We start from the raw sequence: 19,713 nt of genomic DNA, 5'->3' as shown, positions 1-19,713 counted from the left end.
ATATTTATTTATTGACAAATGCATACATTTTGGCTTTTTCTTGTTTGGGATGACTTGAAATAAAGTCGGTGTTCATCTGAGTCACCCAGTGTATTTCACCAGAGATGTTGTCCTTCTTGATCCTGTGGAGACACACCTTTCCTGGAAGAGTTTATTTATGGAGAGTTAAACTTGGGAATGACGAAGGAGGTAGCATGGCAGAAGGACTATTCAATAAACAAAGCTAGAAAAAGTGGGTTTTCCGTATAAAAAAAAATGAAATTAGATCTCTATTTCATAGCACACAAATAAGTTAACTCCAGATGGATTAAGTAAGGACTTAGTGGTCAAAAGCTGAACTTTAAACTTTTTATAAGAAAATAAAGATTAATATCTTTCTGACTTTGAGGAAGGAATTTCTTATTTTTTTTATTTTTATTTTTTGGCCACACTGCAAAGCATGCGGAATCTTAGTTCCCTGACCAAGGATTGAACCCACGCCCCCTGCACTGGAAGCATGGAGTCTTAACCATTGGACCACCAGGTAAGTCCCCGAAGAATTTCTTTAAAAGACAAAAACAAAAAAAACCAAAAAAACCCCTCGTAACCATAAAGAAAAAAAAATTTAATTGATAAATTTTATCATATTAAAATTCAAATTTTCATCTCTTGTTCATCTGTTTTGATCTTCTGCAAACAGTGACAGTTTTACTTCTTCCTTTCCAATTTGGATTCCTTTTCTTTCTTTATTTTGTCTGATTGCTGTGGCTAGGGCTTCCAATAGTATGTTTAATAAAAGTAGTGAGAGTGGGCATCCTTGTCTTGTTCCTGATCTTAGAGGAATGCTTTCAGCTTTTTTTGATGTTAGCTGTGTGTTTGTCGTATATGGCCTTTATTATGTTGAGGTATGTTCCCTCTATACTCATTTTGTTGAAAGTTTTTTGCAATATCTTCTTTTTTTAATATAAATTTATTTATTTATTTTTGGCTGTGTTGGGTCTTTGTTGCTGCACGCGGGCTTTCTCTAGTTGCGGTGAGCGGGGACTACTCTTCGTTGTGGTGCACGGGCTTCTCATTGCGGTGGCTTCTCTTGTGGTGCACGGGCTTTAGGCGCGTGGGCTTCAGTAGTTGTGGCTCGCGGGCTCTAGAGCGCAGGCTCAGTAGTTGTGGCACGCGGGCTTAGTTGCTCTGTGGCATGTGCGATCTTCCCGGACCAGGACTCAAACCCGTGTCCCCTGCGTTGGCAGGCAGATTCTTAACCACTGCGCCACCAGAGAAACCCTGCAATGTCTTCTTGATTAATTTATCCTGTTAGTATATGATGTCCCTCTTTATCCTAGGATTATTCTTTATTTAATATTCTTTATCCCTGGTAATGTTCTTTGTTCAAAGTGTACTTTGAATTAATATAGCCCCAGTTTTCTTTTGATTAGTATTAACATAGCATATCTTTTTCCATTGTTTTACCTTATTTCTTTTTATATTTAAACTGGGTTTCTTTTTTTTTTTTTTTTTCGGTACGCGGGCCCCTCACCGTTGTGGCCTCTCCCGTTGCGGAGCACAGGCTCCGGACGCGCAGGCTCAGCAGCCGTGGCTCACGGGCCCAGCTGCTCTGCGGCATGTGGGATCTTCCCGGACCGGGGCCCACACCCGTGTCCCCTGCATCGGCAGGTGGACTCTCAACCACTGCACCATCAGGGAAGCCCTAAACTGGGTTTCTTATGGTATATAGTTGGTTTTGCTTTTTAAATCCAATCTGACAATCTCTCTAATTTATTGGGTTACTTAAACCATTTATATTTAATTGTTGATATGGTTGAGTTTAAATCTATCATCTTGCTATGTGTTTTCTATTTGTCCCGTTTATTCCTTGTTACTTTTTTTTCTCATTTCCTGGGTTTTTTTGATTATTTTTTTATGATTCCATTCCATTCCACTGTTGTTTATTATCTATACCTTTTGTGTGTGTGTGGTTGCTCTAAAGAATATACATTTTCTACTTGTCATAGTCTATCTTTAAATAATTTAGCACTTCACTTTAAGTGTAATAATCTTTCAGCAGTACATTCCCAATTCCTCTCTCCCATCCTTTTTGCTATTGTTGAAATGCATTTTACTTCTACATATGTTATAATTCCCATAGTACATTGTTACTGTTTTTGCTTTAGAGAGTCAATTATCCATTTAAGAGATTAAACATAAGAAAAAACTTTTAAATATTTGCCCACATTTTTACCATTTCCAGTACTCTTCATTCCTTTGTGTAGATACAGACTTCTTTCTAGTCTCATATTCCTTCTGCCTGAATAATTTACTTTAACATTTCCTGTAGCGAAGGTCTATGGGTGATACATTCTCTTGGCATCTATTTGCCGAAAAAAAAAAACAACACTATTTTTCTTTCATTTGTGTGAGAGATTTTCACTGAGTCTAAAGTTCTAGGTTGGCTTTTTCTTCTTTCAGTTTTTTTTTGACCATGACAGGTGTCTTGTGGGATCTTAGTTCCCCCACCAGGGATTGAACCCATGCCCCTTTAGTGGAAGTGCGGTGTCCTAACAACTGGACTGCCAGGGAATCCCTTCTTTCAGTTTCTTAATGATGTCACTCTATCATCTTCTGGTTTGCACAGTGCCTGATGTGAAGTCTTCAGAATGTAGTATCTTCCTTATGGATTATTTCATTATTTCATTCTGGCTGTCTTTAAGATTTTCCACCTTATCACTGATTTTCAGCAGTCTGACAATGATGTGCTAATTGTGTTTTTATTTGTATTTATCTTGACCAGGGTGCTTTGAGATTCCTGGATCTGGAATTTGTTGTTTTTCATGCACTTTGGGAAAATCTCAGCTTTTATCTCTTCTATCTTCCTGTCTCTCATCCTTCTAGGACTCAGTAACATATGTTAGACCATTTCATATCATCCCAAAGCTCTTGGATGCTGGTATGTTTTGTCCTCCCTTTTCACTCATGTTTCAGTGTGGATAATTTCTATTGTCCTTTCCTCCAGTTAACTGATTCTTCCCTCTGCTAATAAGCATGTTGAAGGAATTCTTCATGTCTGATATCATGGTCTTATTCGTCTGCTAGGGCAGGCCTTATCTCCAAATGCAGCCACATTGGGGGTTAGGGCTACAACATATGAATTTGGGGGGAAGGAGGGAAGGTCACAATTTAGTCCATAAAGAAATGGTGTTCATTTCCAGCATTTTTATTTAACTCTTTTTCAGAGTTTTCATCTATCTGGTCAAATTCCCCATTATGCATGTCGTCCACTTTTTCCACTATACACTCTTAATATATTAATTATAGTTATTTTAAAGTTTCTGATAGTTTCAACATCTGCACCATCTCTGTGTCTGGCTCTGTTGACTATTTTATCTCATTTCATTTTGTTTTGGGGGGAAATGTTAAATTTTGTGTGTACAAGAATAATAGAGACTGAGGTAAACAATATTTATACCCAGAAATGAGCATGCATGTTCTTCTATCAGCTCTACAGGCAGACCTCAATTTATTGCACTTCATTTTATTGCATTTTGCAGATATTGTGTTTTTTACAAATTGAAGGTTTCTGGCAATCCTGCATCGAGCAAGTCTATTGGTGTCATTTTCCAACACTTTGCTCACTTCACATCTCTGTGTCACATTTTGGTAATTCTCACAATATTTCAATCTTTTCCTTATTATTATATTTGTTATGGTGATCTGTGATCAGTGATCTTTGATGTTACTACTACAACTTGTTGAAGGCTCAGATGATAAGAGAATAATTAGAATAATCTTACACATCTTATAACCTTATCAATGTTCTTTTAGTTATATTATAAATTTGATTATTAAGTTAATGTATAATAATAACAGACTCTTTTTTCTTTAAAAATACAACATAATTTTATGTTTTTTATAAATGAAATATAATAAAATTTATTTTAAATCACAAAAGGGTAATGAAGATGTCAAAATAGGCTTAATAGTATCTCAAAATTGATGAAAATAAAGAGTATACTAAATGTTTTTCCTTGCATCAGGAAATGAAAATACCAGGGCTAATGAAAAGAAAATCTATAAGGGAAAAAACCCAAGCCTATCTGGAACATAGTTTCTCTTTTTAGGTGTATTGTTAGGATAAGTTTAGTTGTAAGAAAAAAACCAAAAGTAGAAATGACAAACAAGGTAGATGTCTATTTCTCTTTCAGGTTCAACAAATTCAAAGGGAGACAGTCCAAGCTGCTTTGGTCCTCCTGGTGTCAGGGACCCAGGTTCTTTCCATCTTAGCTCTACTCTATGGGTGGCTTGTGGCTCCTATTTTTGAGAGTCCTCATGGGCTCAATATGACTGCTGGAGCTCCAGTCATTATGTCTGCATTTCAGCCAGCAAGAAAGAGGAAGCGTGAAGAATGACACATCCCTTCCTTTTAAGGCCATTTAAATCAAGTGACAAGATATAAAGCACATCTCTGTTTTCCGTTTTTTGTTGGTTTTTTTTTTTTGCAACTACATCAGCAAACAAACAAACAAAAATGTCTATTGGTTTTGGAATAGTGTGTAAAGAGACGGTCTGGAAGAGATGAACTATCTTTTAGGGATGAACAATCTTGCCTAATTGAGCCTCTCTGGTCTACCAGAATGCCAGATTTTAAATCTCTTATTGGTTAGTTATTTTGGAAACATTCTCATTTTAGAAGCCTGTTTACTTCAGGATTCTTATTTAAAATGGCTACTTTACACTAGAAGTATCCCTAATAAAATGGCTAAAGTAAACTTTCACTGGAAAGTATACCTGCAAAACCATACCAAATCTGTTGGCTTGCCTTGTTTCAATTTCTTAAAATTACCCACGAGCTAAAAATTCCTGTTTGAGGGCTTCCCTGGTGGCGCAATGGTTGAGAGTCCACCTGCCGATGCAGGGGACACGGGTTCGTGACCCGCTCCGGGAAGATCCCACATGCCGCGGAGCAGCTGGGCCCGTGAGCCATGGCCGCTGAGCCTGCGCATCCGGAGCCTGTGCTCCGCAACGGGAGAGGCCACAACAGTGAGAGGCCCGCGTACTGCAAAAAAAAAAAAAAAAAAAAAAAAAAATTCCTGTTTGAAAACAAGATGTTTAAGGTCGTCATGAGACTTTTTAAATTTCGTTTTTAGAATAAATAATATGGGTCTTCCCTGGTGGTCCAGTGGTCAAGAATCCGCCTTCCAATGCAGGGGACGCAGGTTCCACCCCTGGTCGGGGAACTAAGATCCCACATGTCGCGGGGCAACTAAGCCCGTGCACCACAACTACTGAGCTCGCGCACCTCAACGAGAGAGCCCGCGTGCCACAAAATACAGAGCCCACGTGCTCTGCAGCCCGTGCACCACAACTAGAGAGGAGCCTGTGCGCCGCAATGACAGATTCCGCATGCCCCAAAGAAGATCCCGCGTGCTGCAACTAAGACCCGACGCAGCCAATAAATAAATTAATTAATAAATATTTTTAAAAGGATGAGGAAAAAAGGGTAAAACTAAACGTATACATTGAAGCATCCCCCCTTCATCCCATGTCCCATTTATTCAGTTACCACCTCCATAGAAATGCACGTTTATTGCTTTCTTTTGTGCTTTTCCAGGGTGTTATCAAGTATGTGTGCTAATACAAGCAAATATAAATATATTCTTATTTTCTCCCTTCTGACATAAAAGGCAGCATACTATACATAGTTTTGCATATTGTTTGGTTATTTGTCTTCTAAACAATATGTCTTGGAGATCTTTCCACATTCGTAGAAAGAGAACTTTTTTACAACTGCATTATATTCTCTTGTATGCATTTTACATATTTTATCCAATCACTTTCCTGTTGATGGACATTTGGGTTATTTCCAATCTTCAAAACTATTAAGATGTTTCTTAACACATTTTCTATAACATATCTGGAGAAATCATTTTGCAAAAAAAAAAAGAAAGAAAGAAATGACACTAACAATAACTCTAACCCCAAAGAAATCAGTAAGAGTTTTAGGTTCATAAATACCTTATCTTTCAACTCAGAATCTATAAGTTCTTACATTAAAAAAATTACAATGTCTATAAAATATTATAATTTGTAGATATTTTATTCTTAATATTTTAGGTCAAGGACCCTTTTGAAACAAACACTAATGAAAGTTATGGGTCTTTTCTGCAGAAAAGAGCATGCTCAAAAAAACTTTTGCAAAATGTTCCAAGAGGTAATGGGTCACCTACTGTGATTGGTCATAGATCGAAGATTTTAAAATTCGTGAACCAAACTCATTCCAATAAATTAATATTTCTGATTTCTAGCATAGTGGAGGAATTGAAACACTTTGAGTAGTTGTCTGCATAAAAAGATTACTACATATTAAATGTTGCAAAGCATACGAATGGGCTTTCTTGGGCTTGCATGGTGTTTTGATTTTTTCTAAAGCAACAGTCACTATTTGCAAACCAGGAGATATCACACAAGGACCCATATTTCCAATGTTTCTTCAAAAATTAAAACTCTAGTGGCACTGGACACACACTAGTCCCGTAGTCTGCAAGAGCTTTCAGCTCACTTCCTCTCACGCCCACCAACCCACCCTCGGGTCCTTAAGGGCATTTGGGTTTGAGATTCCAGGATAAATCATGGGTTTGCATTTTTAAAACCCTAAGGTTCTGTCACTTTCTTCCTTGGATTTATCCTGAGCTATTTATGGATGAACTAAAGGACAAAGGAGAAAGCAGGAGGCTCATGAAAGCTGTTGCTCTTCTTCAAGCCCTCCTCACCAGCGATGAGATAAGGGAGGAAGAAGAGGCCGGGCTGGGGGCAGGAGAGGAGGGGCAGATTTAAGGAAGAGCTCCCAGGGTGACAGGCCGAATTGGGATCTTGGGTGAACGAGGGTCAGTAGGGGATTCTCCTGGTGTAATTGAAAGTGGAACACAAAGCTGATTCAGCTCGGGGAGGTTTGCTTTACAAGTTTATCATCTTAGTTGGCTGTTGTCTTGCTGTAGGAAGTGACAGCACAAGTGGGAATATTGGTCCCAGCTGTTGGAATTTCCACCCAGGACGGAGTTTCTATCCTCACCATCTGTTCATGGGGCCTCCCTGTCTATCTCCTTTTTTTTTGTTTTGTTTTGTTTTGTTTTTGCGGTACGCGGGCCTCTCACTGTTGTGGCCTCTCCCGTTGCGGAGCACAGGCTCCGGACGCGCAGGCTCAGCGGCCATGGCTCACGGGCCCAGCCGCTCCGCGGCATGTGCGATCCTCCCAGACCAGGGCACGAACCCGTGTCCCCTGCAGCGGCAGGCAGACTCTCAACCACTGTGCCACCAGGGAAGCCCTCCCTGTCTATCTTCTTGGCGCTTTGGTGCGATGAGGAGAAAAAAAAAAAAAACTATTGAGAAAAACAACTTTGTCTTCTGAGTTGCTGCTGAGGTATTTTACACTATGATAACCTTACTCACACTCAGAGTCTGGACATTTAGATAAAGACTTGAATTGAGGATGCCGCCATAAGTTCCCGCTTTGCTTTTCCCCGGGCACCTTTTAAAATAACGCCTTACAGTGAAGCCTGTGAAAAGGTAGTGACCTTCGCCCAAGCACCTTGTAAATAACAGGTGCTCGCTACCCTGCTCTCCATCTCCTGCTTGCCGCCACCTGGGACGGAGGGCTGATTTTTTCCCCAGGGTCACTGCGCCCCCTCGCTTCTGGGATCCGTAAGTAATAATCAGTCGATGACTCTACTTCCTTTGTGTGGGTGTATTGAAACTTCACCTTCAATCAAAACGACCCCCGTGGGTTTCGCTTCCCCAAAGCGGGAGCTGGGATGCTGAGAATGCTGCCTGCTGACACCCTGTGGGTGACTGCTGCTGCCTCGTTCAGAAGGTCATAACCTGCATATTCTTAATCCATTACATCAGCTCGGCTTCTCCACACGCCTGGTCCCCCCCTTGGCAGCTGGCTCGGCTTAGTATCAGAAATAACGTTTCTCCCAACCCTTTCTCCACCCCTAGCTTGTTACTTAACATTTTTAGCTGATAACTTTCTGTACAATCATCTGAAGTAATTTACAAAGAACAATATATTATATATTACACATTGCGTATCATATATGTAACACTTATTGAGCATTTGTTATATGTGGGGCACTGTTCAAAATGCTTTTGTTAACTCGTCTGATTTTCACAACCACCCTGTGGTGTGGGTCCTGTTATTTCCATATATGCAGAACTGGAGAGAATGTGGTTTCAAAGTCAATTAAAAAGTAAAAGTTCCAAAGCCAAACCAAAGAAACACATAGATACAGAGAACAGAATAGTGGCTACCACAGGGGAAGGGATGGGGGAGGGTAAAATGGGTAGAGGGGATCAGCTGTATGGTGACAGAGGGAAACTAAATGTTTGGTGGTGAGCACGCTGTACGGTAGACAGAAGTAGAAATATAATGTTTTACAAATAAAACTTACGTTATAAATCACGTTACCTCAATTTTAAAAAGTTCCAAAACAACTTTGAGTTTAAAAAATAAACTTTAAATAGTTGTTAAACACACACTACTCTGACATGTTTAAATCTTTAAGATTCAAAATCCATTTCATCGCTTAATTTTTCAACTAAACGTGATTAAATTATGGCTATGAGGCTGCAAATGAATATAACTGAGTTATCAAGAAATGGATTGGGGGCTTCCCTGGTGGCGCAGTGGTTGAGACTCCGCCTGCCGATGCAGGGGACACGGGTTCGTGCCTCGGTCCAGGAAGATCCCACATGCTGTAGAGCGGCTGGGCCCGTGAGCCATGGCCACTGAGCCTGCGCATCTGGAGCCTGTTTTCCGCAATGGGAGAGGCCACAACAGTGAGAGGCCCGCATACCACAAAAAAAAAAGAAAGAAATGGATTGGTCTCTTGGAGATTTTTGCTACTTATCACAGGGAAGAAAGTAAGGGGTGATTTTCCCCAAGAGCAGACAAGATTTTGCATTCTACGGTGTGGGGCTCTCCCACCCAAGGGATGCAGTTTACAGATAATGTATTTGTTTGGTGTTTGTTTATTTGATTGCAGAGTAACAGGGAGGCGGACCCAAATAGGCCTTTTCTGGACAAAGACCTCGGCTAATCGAAAGAATCTGCCTAGACTGTCTGTGAGGCTGTGCAAAAAAAGGGGGTCAGGTACATCTGCTGAGACCAGAGGCCGGAGGGTGGGTTTGGACAACGACCACCCAGAAATAACCAAGAAGACAGAGGTGACAGAGGCCTCTCTCTATTTTTCCTGGCAAAATCCATGGGAAGGGAAGACAGCCATTTGCCTTTGGAGGATGGGGCGAGAGAGATATCGGATTTGTTTTGATCTTGGCAAGTGGAAGCTTGGAGCCAGATAGGAATATTTACAAAAATAAGAAAATGTGGTATTTTTTATACTTTGAGGATTGAGAAGCAATTCCTTCCCCTTACAGCCAACATTTGTCTTTCTGCTCTTTAGCACAACTCCTCCTGTGAGTGGACTAGTTTTCTCTGGGTCCCTCTGCCTCGTTTTACTGCCTCGGTGCCCCCAGGTTGGCAGCAGCAGCTAGGTGCCCACGAGCTGATGCCTACAGACTTATATTGCCTTAGCTCCTAAGTCAGCATCTCCCAAAGCCAAGGACACTATCCTTTGGTGAGCAGTGGAATGCTCGCCCCCAGTCTGGGAACCAGCTGTGTCTGGTTCCTAAAAGGCTCCCCGAGTCTTCATGCTGTCCTTCAAGAATCTGAGAATTACCATGTGACCCAACAATCCCGCTCCTAGGCATACACCCGAGAGAACTGAAGACATATGTTCACACAAAAGCCTGTACGTGAATGTTCATAGCAGTATTATTCCTAACAGCTAAAAGTTGGAAACAGCTCAAATATCCATGAACTGGTGAATGAATAAACAAAATGTGAAATATCTATTTAATGGAATATTATCCAGTCATAAAAAGGAATAAAGTACTGCTACACCCTACAACATGGATGAACCTTGAAAAAAATTACACTGAGTGAAAGAAACCAGACACAGAAGGACATATTATCTGATTCCATTCCTGTGAAATATTGAGAATAGTCAAATCCATGGGGAAAGAAAGTAGATTTGAAGTTACCAGCAACTAAGAAGGGGGGAAATTGGGAGGAACTCCGAACAGGCCCTGGGTTGCTTTTTGGGGTGATGGAATTATTCTGGAATTCGATAGTGGTGATAGTTATACAATGTCATGAATAAAAACCACTGAATTATACTCTATAAAGCGGTGAATTTACTGTTATAGGAATTATATCTTACTTTAAAAAGTTAAGATTCTAAAGAAGGAGGAAGAGGAGAATTGGTTGGGGAATAATCCATTAGACTTGATCCATAGCCTCCCCTTCTTGGTGGCCCAGTGTGACATGTTACCCTCCCATCCTGAGGGTTCACTGTCTGCTCCCCTCCAGAGGACAGCCGATGGCTGAAGACCCAGCTCCCAGGTATCATCTCTCCTGACCCCACAGCCCTGTCCTCAACTCCAGCTCTGCCCTGAGTGGTGGCTGCTGACCAAGCTCCCCAGCCCTGTAAGAGACCCTCTTATTTAAAGGCCCCAAACAAGCTCCCATCTGAGTCACCCTTGAGGTGTGGACACTGTACCGCAGGGATCCAACTGTTCTGCATCCAGGTCAGTTCCTTTGGCCTGAGAAAACAGGTCTTGGACTTTGTTCTCAGAAATAAATATACCATATTGTTATAGGTGGAAGTGTGTCACCCCAAAAAGATATGTTGAAGTCCTAACCCCCACTAACTCAGAATGTCATCTTATTGGAAATAGGGTCTCTAAGAGGTCACCACGTGAAAATGAGGTCATTAGGATTAGGGTGGGTCCTAATCCAATACGACTGGTGTCCATATAAAAAGGAGAAATTTGGACACAGAGGGAAGACGAGGTGAAGACACAGGGAGAAGCCAGCCACGTAACTGCAGTGACGCACCGACACACGCAGAAGCACCAAGAACTGCCGGCAAACACCAGAAGCTAGAAGAAGCAAGGAAGGATCTTCCCCTGGTGCCAAGAGAGCATGGCCCTGCAGACACCTGGATCTCGGACTCCTGGCCTCCAGAAGATCAGAGGACCAATTCCTGCTGTCATTAAGCCACCTAGTTCTTGGTACTTTGTTAAGGCAGCCCTAGCAAAATAATACACATACAAAAGCACAGGGCTGTTTGGGTGTGGATGGCAGAGATTCACATGTTTTTAAAAGAAGAAACCATCAGTACTGCTCATAAAAAGGAACAAACTACTGACACACAGCAACTTGAATGGATCTCGAGGGAATTATACTGAGTGAACAAAGCTGACCTCTACAGGTTACAAACTGTATGATTCATTTACATAACATTATTCAAATGACAATATTATAGAGATGGAGAAAAGATCAGTGGCTGCTAGGGCTTAGGGAGAAGGTGAGAGTGGAAGGTGGCTGTGACTAAAAGAGTAGTAGTGGGAGGGATGCTTTTGATAACTGTTCCCCGTCTTGACAGTGGTGGTCACAGACACCTACATATGTGACGTGTAGTGCCCAGAACTGAATACACACACTCCATTGAGTGCACGGAAAACGGACTAAATCTGAGTAAGGTCTGGGGGTTGCATCAATGACATTCCCTGCCTGTGCTGTTGTACTGGAGTTATTCAGGATGTTACCACTGGGAGAACAGATGGAGACCCGAGCCCAGAGATGACCCATCCTGCCTAATTTCACTCCCAGAACTGGGGATTTCTGATTGTGCGTCCCGAGCTTTCTCACTGCACACCCGCTTCTCAATAAGGTCAGGCTTAACTGGAGATCCCAAGAAAGAAAAAAAGCCACCTGCAAAGCAGCAGCTAGCCGAATTGTCTAAGGCACAGAGGTGAATAACTGTCGGTCCTCCCTCCCACGCCCGCTTCAAATAGTTTAAATGTTCTTGGGAAGAAAGATGCAGCAGGAGTAAGAAAAGTGGTGGTGCCGGGAGCCAGGCAAGGTTCAGGACAGGCGGGCTGGGCTTCGTTCCCGGTCTGGGCCTGGGCGCACCGGGCAGGTGACCGGGCCAGCCGCGCCGCGGCGATATCCCCGCTGTCACTCAGCGTCACCGGCCCGGACCAGCGGGACGCGCGGCAACTCGTTCGCCAGCTCCTGGTCCAGGACCTTCGAAGTCGGAGCAACAGGCAGAGACAAGCGAGGCGAGGTGACCGAGTGGAGCCGAAGCCAGGTGTGACGCCCACCGGTCGTGTTTACGGGAACTAGTCTGCTTCCCGAAAGCTTCTCCCACTCGTCGCGGGGACACACGACGGAATGGACTGCTGGGGTCACCAGGGGCGAGAAGGGCAAAGCCGGGGAAGACCCCGGGCCTCCTCAGGGCACAGTCCGGGTCCCCGTCCCGCGCTGCCGGTGGCGTTGCGGGGACCGGGCGGCGGCGCGGGGGTCATAGGGTCTTTTTCCAGGGGAGGGGGTGGGGATGCTGAGTCACGGATCTGTCACCGCTTCTCACCTCTCCAGCCCTCGGGGGCTAAAGCAAAAGCGAAAGCGAATGCGGCTCGCGGGGCGGCCGGTCTCGGAGCTGCGCCCGCCGCCTGCTCCCGGGCAGTGGACATCTGAGCGCGCGAGCGGCGGGGCGTCGCGTCCGGGGCGAGCCCGGGAGGAGGCCGGCGGGGGCGCGGCCGAGGTCGGGCCATGTCGGGGCGGCTCCGGGGCTGCGGAGTCGGCGCCCTCCCCGCGCTGCTGCTGCTGCTGCTGCTGCTGCTCGGACCGCCGGCGACGCCGGGTAGGGAGCGCGCGGGGAGCGGGAAGCCGGGCTGGGGTCGGCCCCCAGCACAAGGGTGTGCGCCCGTGCGCCGGGGACACGTGGAGGGACGCGGGGACCGTCGGCTCAGGGCCCCGCGCCCCGGCTCGCCTGGCCTCTCAAGGCAGGGAGCGAGTGGTCGGGCTTTTCATTCTACGTTTTCCCCAATTTCCGAGGCAAAAGGAAGAAGCCGGGGTTTGCAATGCGGGCTCGGAGTTGAGAGTTTTACAGCGATTTCGAGAAACGCATCAGCCCCGCGAGGAAAGCTGTGCGCGCGTTCATCCGCCGGCAGTCCCCCCGGGGGATGGGGCGGTCCGGGGAAAACGACTGGTCTCTACCCTCCGATCAAAGCAGGTTATATGGCGGGGGGGGGGGTGGCGGTGGCGGTGGCGGTGGTGGTGGGACGGGGTACGGACTGCGTGCGTCCCGGAGGAGTGAAAACCTGTCGGGCAGGTTGCACACCTGGGGGACCTGGCAACAGCTTCAAATTCTTCAGCACTAGGAAACCGAGAGAGTGCGCGAGGTAGGGGGCGCGCCCCGAAGTACGTGGTCCCAGGCAAACGGGGAAGAACGAAGTTGAGGATGGCTGGGTGTGTTCGGGAAGAACTTTAGATCGCACAGATGTCATTTCCCGGTTAGACTCGAACGAGTGTCCTACAGGTTGTAGATTTTCGTCCCGAGAGCTAGACAAGAGGGAGGAGAAAGGAGAGATGGGTCTGGCTTTATCCACGTTGGCGCGCCTTAATCTTGTTACAGTCACGGAGTTCTTTGAGGGTCTGATGAAAGCTACGAACTCTCTCCTCTGAAAAATACATGAATGCACATACTTCCAAAACTTGCCTGCATGTCATCTGCATGTGTAAGCAGACAGCTCATCTTTGCCGGGTTCTGACTAAAGCTGAATTTCACTTTCACATTGTCCAGTGAGTTGCCCCAGTGCTCTGGCTGTGCCCCACATCTCCCCAGGGGTCGTGTGGGACACTGGCTAGCCAACTGACTCCATCACCAACATAACTCAGATTCTCAGAAGTTGGGGGAAATGCAAACATAGTCTCAGGAAAATTAAACTTTAGGAAAGCCTTCAGAGCTATGGGTTCACAGCAGGCCAGCCAGCCATAATTGTGGATGGACGCCTCTGATGGAGTAATGGGTAGACTGGCCCGACTGGAGGTAACTTATTAGGAGTGTTGCCTTAAACACACACACACAGATCATGGGATTACTATCTCCTGGAGAGTCCATGGTTGTTCTTTGGGGTCCCAAACCCCAAAATTATATGCAAGTTTTGGAAGTATGAGCTCATCAACCAGCATCGCTCTCTGACCCCACAAAGGCATTGCTGCCATCTTTTTTTTTTTTTTTTTTTTTTTTTTTTTTTTTTTTTGCGCTATGCGGGCCTCTCACTGCTGTGGCTTCTCCCGTTGCGGAGCACAGGGTCCGGACGCGCAGGCTCAGCAGCCATGGGTCACGGGCCAGCCACTCCGCGGCATGTGGGATCCTCCCAGACCGGGGCACGAACCCGCGTCCCCTGCATCGGCAGGCGGACTCTCAACCACTGCGCCACCAGGGAAGCCCTGCTGCCATCTTTTAGCTCCCGGTGTTTCTTAGTTTTTCTTAAACAGTTCTCTCGGGGGGTACAACTGACAGTTAATAAACAGTATACATTTAAAGGCACAATTTGACGAGTTTAGAGGTAAATGTATAGTCACGAAACCATCACCACGGTCAAGAGAGTAAACATGACCACCACTATCAAAAGCTTACTTACATCTTGCGTTTATCCTGACCTCCCAGCCCTGTCCCCCAGGCAACAAAGATCTGCTTTCTGTCACTATTGATTTGTTGCATTTTCTAGAATTTTATATAAACGGAATCATGCAGTTTGTACTCTTTCTTGTTTGGCTCCTTTCACTCATAGTAATTATTCTGAGAATTCTCCAGCCTTGTAACTTGTATCAACAGCCCATTCTTCTTTATTACTAGCACTGGTCTACTGCATGGATATTGCAGGGTTTTTTAATCCATTCACTTGATAGTGGACATTTTTTGGGTTGTCTCCGGTTTTTGACTATCACATATCAAGCTGTTACGAACATTCACATATAGGTTTTTATGTGGACAGAGGTTTTTGTTTCTCTTGGGTAGAGAATACAGCTAGGAATGGAATGGTTGGATCACGTGACATGTGTATGTTTAATTTTTAAAGAAATGGCCAAATTATTTTCCAAAGTAATTGTACTCATTTACACTCCCACCAGCGGTGGGTGAGAGTTCCACTCCTCCACATCCTTGTCAGCACTTGGTATGGCCAGTCTTTTTTTGTTGTTTAACTTTCAAAAATTTTAATTTTTTTACAGCTTTATTGAGATATATGTAATTGGTATATAATATTGTGTAAGTTTAAGGTGTACGACATGATGATTTGATATATGTGCATATTGTGAAATGATTACTACAATAAGATTAGTTAACATATTCATCATCATCTCACAGTTACCAACAACACCTGTGTGTGTGTGTGTGTGTGTGTGTGTGGCCAGTCTGTCTTTTTAATCGTTCCATTATAATAGATGTGTAGTGGTCTCTCATAGTTTTAATTTGCATTTTCCAAATAATGAATGATGTCGAGCGTCTCTTCTTGTGCTTATTTTCCATCAATATATCTTCTTTTGGTAAAGTGTCTAGTTAAATATTCTGCCCTTTAAAAAAAATGAGTTATTGAGTTGAGTTTTGAGAGTTCTTTCTATATTCTGGATACAAGTCCTTTATCAGATATATGATTTGCAAATATTTTTTCAGAGCCTGTGGCTTGTCTTTTCATTTTCATAAACGTCTAACGAAGAAACACCTGTTTTTTTATATAAATTTATTTATTTTATTTATTTAATTTTGGCTGCGTTGGGTCTTCATTGCTGTGCATGGGTTTTCTCTAGCTGTGGCTCACGGGCTCTACCCTTCCTTGCAGTGCTTGGGCTTCTCACTGCGGTGGCTTCTCGTTGCAGAGCACAGGCTCTAGGCACATGGGCTTCAGTAGTTGTGGTACGTGGGCTCAGTAGCTGTGGCTCGTGGGCTCTAGAGCACAGGCTCAGTAACTGTGGTGCACAGGCTTCGTTGCTTCGTGGCACGTGGGATCTTCCCAGACCAGGGATTGAATGTCCCATGTCCCCTGCATTGGCAGGCGGATTCTTAACCACTGCACCACCAGGCAAGCCCAGAAATTTTTAATTTGGATGAAGTTCAGCTTATTAATTTTTTCTTTTATATACTGTGCTTTCAGTGTCATATCTAAGAAACCTTTGCTTAAGTCAAGGTTACAAAGGTTTTCTTCTATGTTTACTTCTAGAAGTTTTATAGCTTAGGTTTTACATTGATGTCTGTGATTCATTTTGAATTAAGTTTTCATATAATGTGAAGTATGGCTTGAAGGTTTTGTATTGGTTTGGTTTTGGGTTTTATTGCATGTGGATATCCAGTCATTCTGGCACCATTTGCTGGAAAGCTATCTCTGCTGAATTGCTCTTACACCTATTTTGAGCATCAGCTGTTTATACATGTGCTGGCTGCTGTAGACAAAACATCCGTACGTGAAAATCAATTATATTGCTGGACATTAGCACTGACCAATTGGAAACTGAAAATTTTTTAAAAAGCAATATCACTGGCAATAGCATCAAAAGGTATGAAATACGTAGGGATAAATCTGACAAAAATGAGAAAGACCTGTACACTGAAAACCACAAACCGCTGCTGAGAGAAATTAAAGGAGATCTAAATAAACGGAGGTATATCATGTTCATGCATTGGACAGATCAATATTGTTAAGCTGTCAATCCTCCCCACATCAAAATTCCAGCAGGCTTTCTTATAGAAATTGACAAACTGGTTCCAAAATCCACACGGAGATGCAAAAGACCTAGTATAGCCAAAACAACTTTGAAACACAACTGAGTTGGAGGATCAACACTTCTGATATTGAGAGTTAGAAGGTTACAGTAATCAGGACAGTGTGGTATTGGTGTAAAGATGGACAAAAAGCTAACAGAACAGAGGGCGCCTGATGTTTTTAAGTGAGCTTAGAAGTGGATACAGATGATTAGATTTGCTACTTGGCAGTATGATCCTGGTCAGAAATTATACAGGGCAGCTCATTCCTTACAACTAGCTGGGTAAATAATAGACTCAGATCTGTTCCTGTTAGTTTTCAGCACTAACAGACACAGCAAGTTGAAACCCATCATCTCGGCTAGGAGGTCATTTGCTTCTTAAAGATCCTCGTAACCTGAAAGGCTGCAGATGATTTGCCCAAAGCAGCTGGAAAGGACAATGATTTGTTTGAAGATGAATATCCCTGCTCATCAGTTTGGATTTTGTTGTGCAGGGTGCTAGTGTAGTGCTTGGGGGTGGTTGTAAAACTTACGTCTTTAAACATTTTTTAAACCATTTTTCAGAATCTGGGAAGTTTTGCTAAAACCTTTTTTTTTTTCCAAATCATTTTTATCTCATTATTGCTTTGTGCTGCTACTGATAGCAAAAAAAGTGATAAAAACTTAAATGTACAAAATATGGGATTTGTTGAAATCAGCCTAAATGTCCAACAGTGGAGGACTGCATAAATGAAATAGGGTTGCTTTCAAATAGTATGCATCATATGATTCCGTTTTTACTAGAAGATCTAGTAGTTGTCATTGAGTAGAAAAATTATAGGTTATGTCTGTGTGTGTGTATAGTTGTCCACCTTTTCTTATTTTTCTGTCGTAATTTGAATTGCTTTTGTAATGAAAGGAAATAAATAAAACTACAAAAGAAATAATGCAAAAAAGATCTAGAATTTTGGAATTTTTTTCTAATTCATCTTTAATTAATTATAGCCAATCTTGTTTGCCAATGTTTTTGTGGCTTTATAAATGTTGCAAATTGCTCAAAATCACGTTCTATAAAGTCACTGCATATAACATTTGTGCATTATATACATACATTTATAATCCTTTACAACTTGTTTAAACAATTCCTTATTGTCAGAGCTATTTGTAGGCTTCTGTTACCTTCCAATGGTTGGATATTTAGGTTTCAAAATGTCTGATATTCTAAAAAGCACAGAGTAGGAATAACTGGATGAAAATTAGCTATAAAGAACAAAAAAGGCAAGGGGAAAGCCCTCAAAGTCTTTTTTAAATGGCAGAAATGTTTGAGGATATTCTTTTTCAATCAAATCATCACTTCAACTAACTTGTATTCGACTAAATCACTTCTGCCAAATTGATTTTACCAAATAGTATGTAACTAAGTAAATTCATGTATAAAATCCCCTAGTATATACTCTTGGAGTCATATCCATGTTACTCGTTACACATGATTGATGTTGTCTGAATGTTTCCACTTGGAAAGACTTACTTTTCTTCTGTGAGGAAGGGACCTAATTAAGGGCTCTGGTGGGGGGATATTATTGGAGCTGCATGGTGGAAGGGGTTACTCTTATCAAGAGTGTGAATAACAAACTGTAGTCAAGAGGGTCTGGAGGCAGGAAGCTAAGCTGGAGGCTTTTGCAATAGCTCCCGTAAGTGGTGATGAAACCCTGAAGCAAGGCAGTGTCAGTAAGGGAGAGGGGAGGGGGCAGATTTCCTTTTGAGTTCTACAAGTATAGAATGTATTTCACTCTTTCCCTTTTTTGTTTGCCCTTCAACCTATAGCCACTCAAGTCTTCCAAGCCTTCAAAAGTCATAATTTAAGGACTTGAACTGTGATGAATCCACCTACTACACAAAAGGTAGATTAAGATGCTCAGTGAATGAGCCTGAGAGAGAAGAGAATTGATGAGTTAAGGGCATGACCTGGCTGTGGTTGGTACTTACACTGAGTGCCAATAGGAAAAAAATGTGTTGGCTTGGCTGGTGTTTCAGCCAGAAAAATAATGAGGAAAAATGGATTACTCTGAACACAGAGAGGCTTTTATGCTTTTGAAACATTAGAGTCACAAAGAGCTTGAGGGCAGAAACCATATCCTATACGTCTTTGTATCCTACCGCAGTCAGCATTCTGTAGGCATTTAAATAATAGAATAAGAGAAAGAAAATACTCGAATGGATTCTGACTTTCCTTGAAGACTGGGAGGGGCCTACTACCCTTGAACTCTGGATGCAAGACTAGGCCAAGTCTACTTAGTCATGCTAGACTGTGTAAACTGACTTGATAAAAAAGTCGGATTCACAGGTTCTGAGAAGTGAAAGAGGTGTGGCCCTACACAACTATTTTGGTGACTTCATTTAAATGATCGATAGGACTTGTTATGTATATCTTTTGCTACTTAAGAGCTTTGAAAATGCCAGAATCTTACATTTTCTCCCACTTCCATTACTTCATCCATTCCACTCTATAGATTCATAAGCTAGTAACTAACTTGAGAAAACATCCACCACATACTGGGCTTAATTAGAGCTGTAAGAGTACCAGAGAAATATATTCCCCCCCTTCAGGAGCTTACAATATTGTAAACAAGGTGAGACTTGCTTACACTGATTATCTAAGGAACAATGTTATGAGAGAATATATAGAGAAATTATAATTAAAGTATCAAAAGATGTGATTAAGGCCTCTGAAATGAAAGGTTATTGATGCAATCAAATGTGTTATCTCCAATGCACTTGTGAGAGAGTCTAGCTTTGTAAAGTTAGTTACTGGCCAGTATGTGGCTGATTGGGTTGGCTGCAGTATACTGATACCCTGTGGATTCATGTATCAATTATTCATGGATTTATCTACCTTTGAGGACTGTTCACAACAGAAAGTAGACTCCCTTTTTAGCAAAATGATAGAGTAGGTATTCTGAAAAACTCTCCTGCTGAAAAAAATACCCAGAAACGATAAATAATACAGAGCAAACATCTATTAAAATCCATAGCCAATAAAACAGGTAATCAACTGTTTAAAGCAAAAATAATAATAATGTGTTGTGGTGCTTATAAAA

The 19,713-nt window shown here is 42.7% G+C and overlaps 1 protein-coding gene across 14 annotated transcripts in view; it reads left to right on the top strand.

Annotated features, from left to right (window-relative positions):
• The first annotated feature begins 12,195 nt into the window (after positions 1–12,195).
• The window catches only part of IL15RA (interleukin 15 receptor subunit alpha), a 29,334-nt gene continuing 21,816 nt past the window's right edge, over positions 12,196–19,713 (top strand). For 3 of the 14 annotated variants that reach the window (XM_024732274.1, XM_024732273.1, XM_024732272.1), the window contains exons 1-2: positions 12,210–12,734; positions 12,929–13,106. In XM_024732274.1, the coding sequence (XP_024588042.1) occupies positions 12,429–12,734; positions 12,929–13,106 (484 nt within the window). In that variant the 5' untranslated portion in view covers positions 12,210–12,428. Of the gene's footprint in view, positions 12,735–12,928; positions 13,107–19,713 lie in introns of all 14 variants that reach the window. The other 11 variants (XM_024732283.1, XM_024732279.1, XM_024732281.1 and 8 more) reach the window with 11 other exon arrangements.

The sequence above is a fragment of the Neophocaena asiaeorientalis genome, unplaced genomic scaffold, assembly GCF_003031525.2.
Source record: "Neophocaena asiaeorientalis asiaeorientalis breed wild unplaced genomic scaffold, Neophocaena_asiaeorientalis_V1.1 scaffold176, whole genome shotgun sequence".
Classification (NCBI taxonomy): Eukaryota; Metazoa; Chordata; class Mammalia; order Artiodactyla; family Phocoenidae; genus Neophocaena; species Neophocaena asiaeorientalis.
Note: the sequence above shows the minus strand (reverse complement) of the source record. Positions and strands in the feature narration are given on the sequence as shown.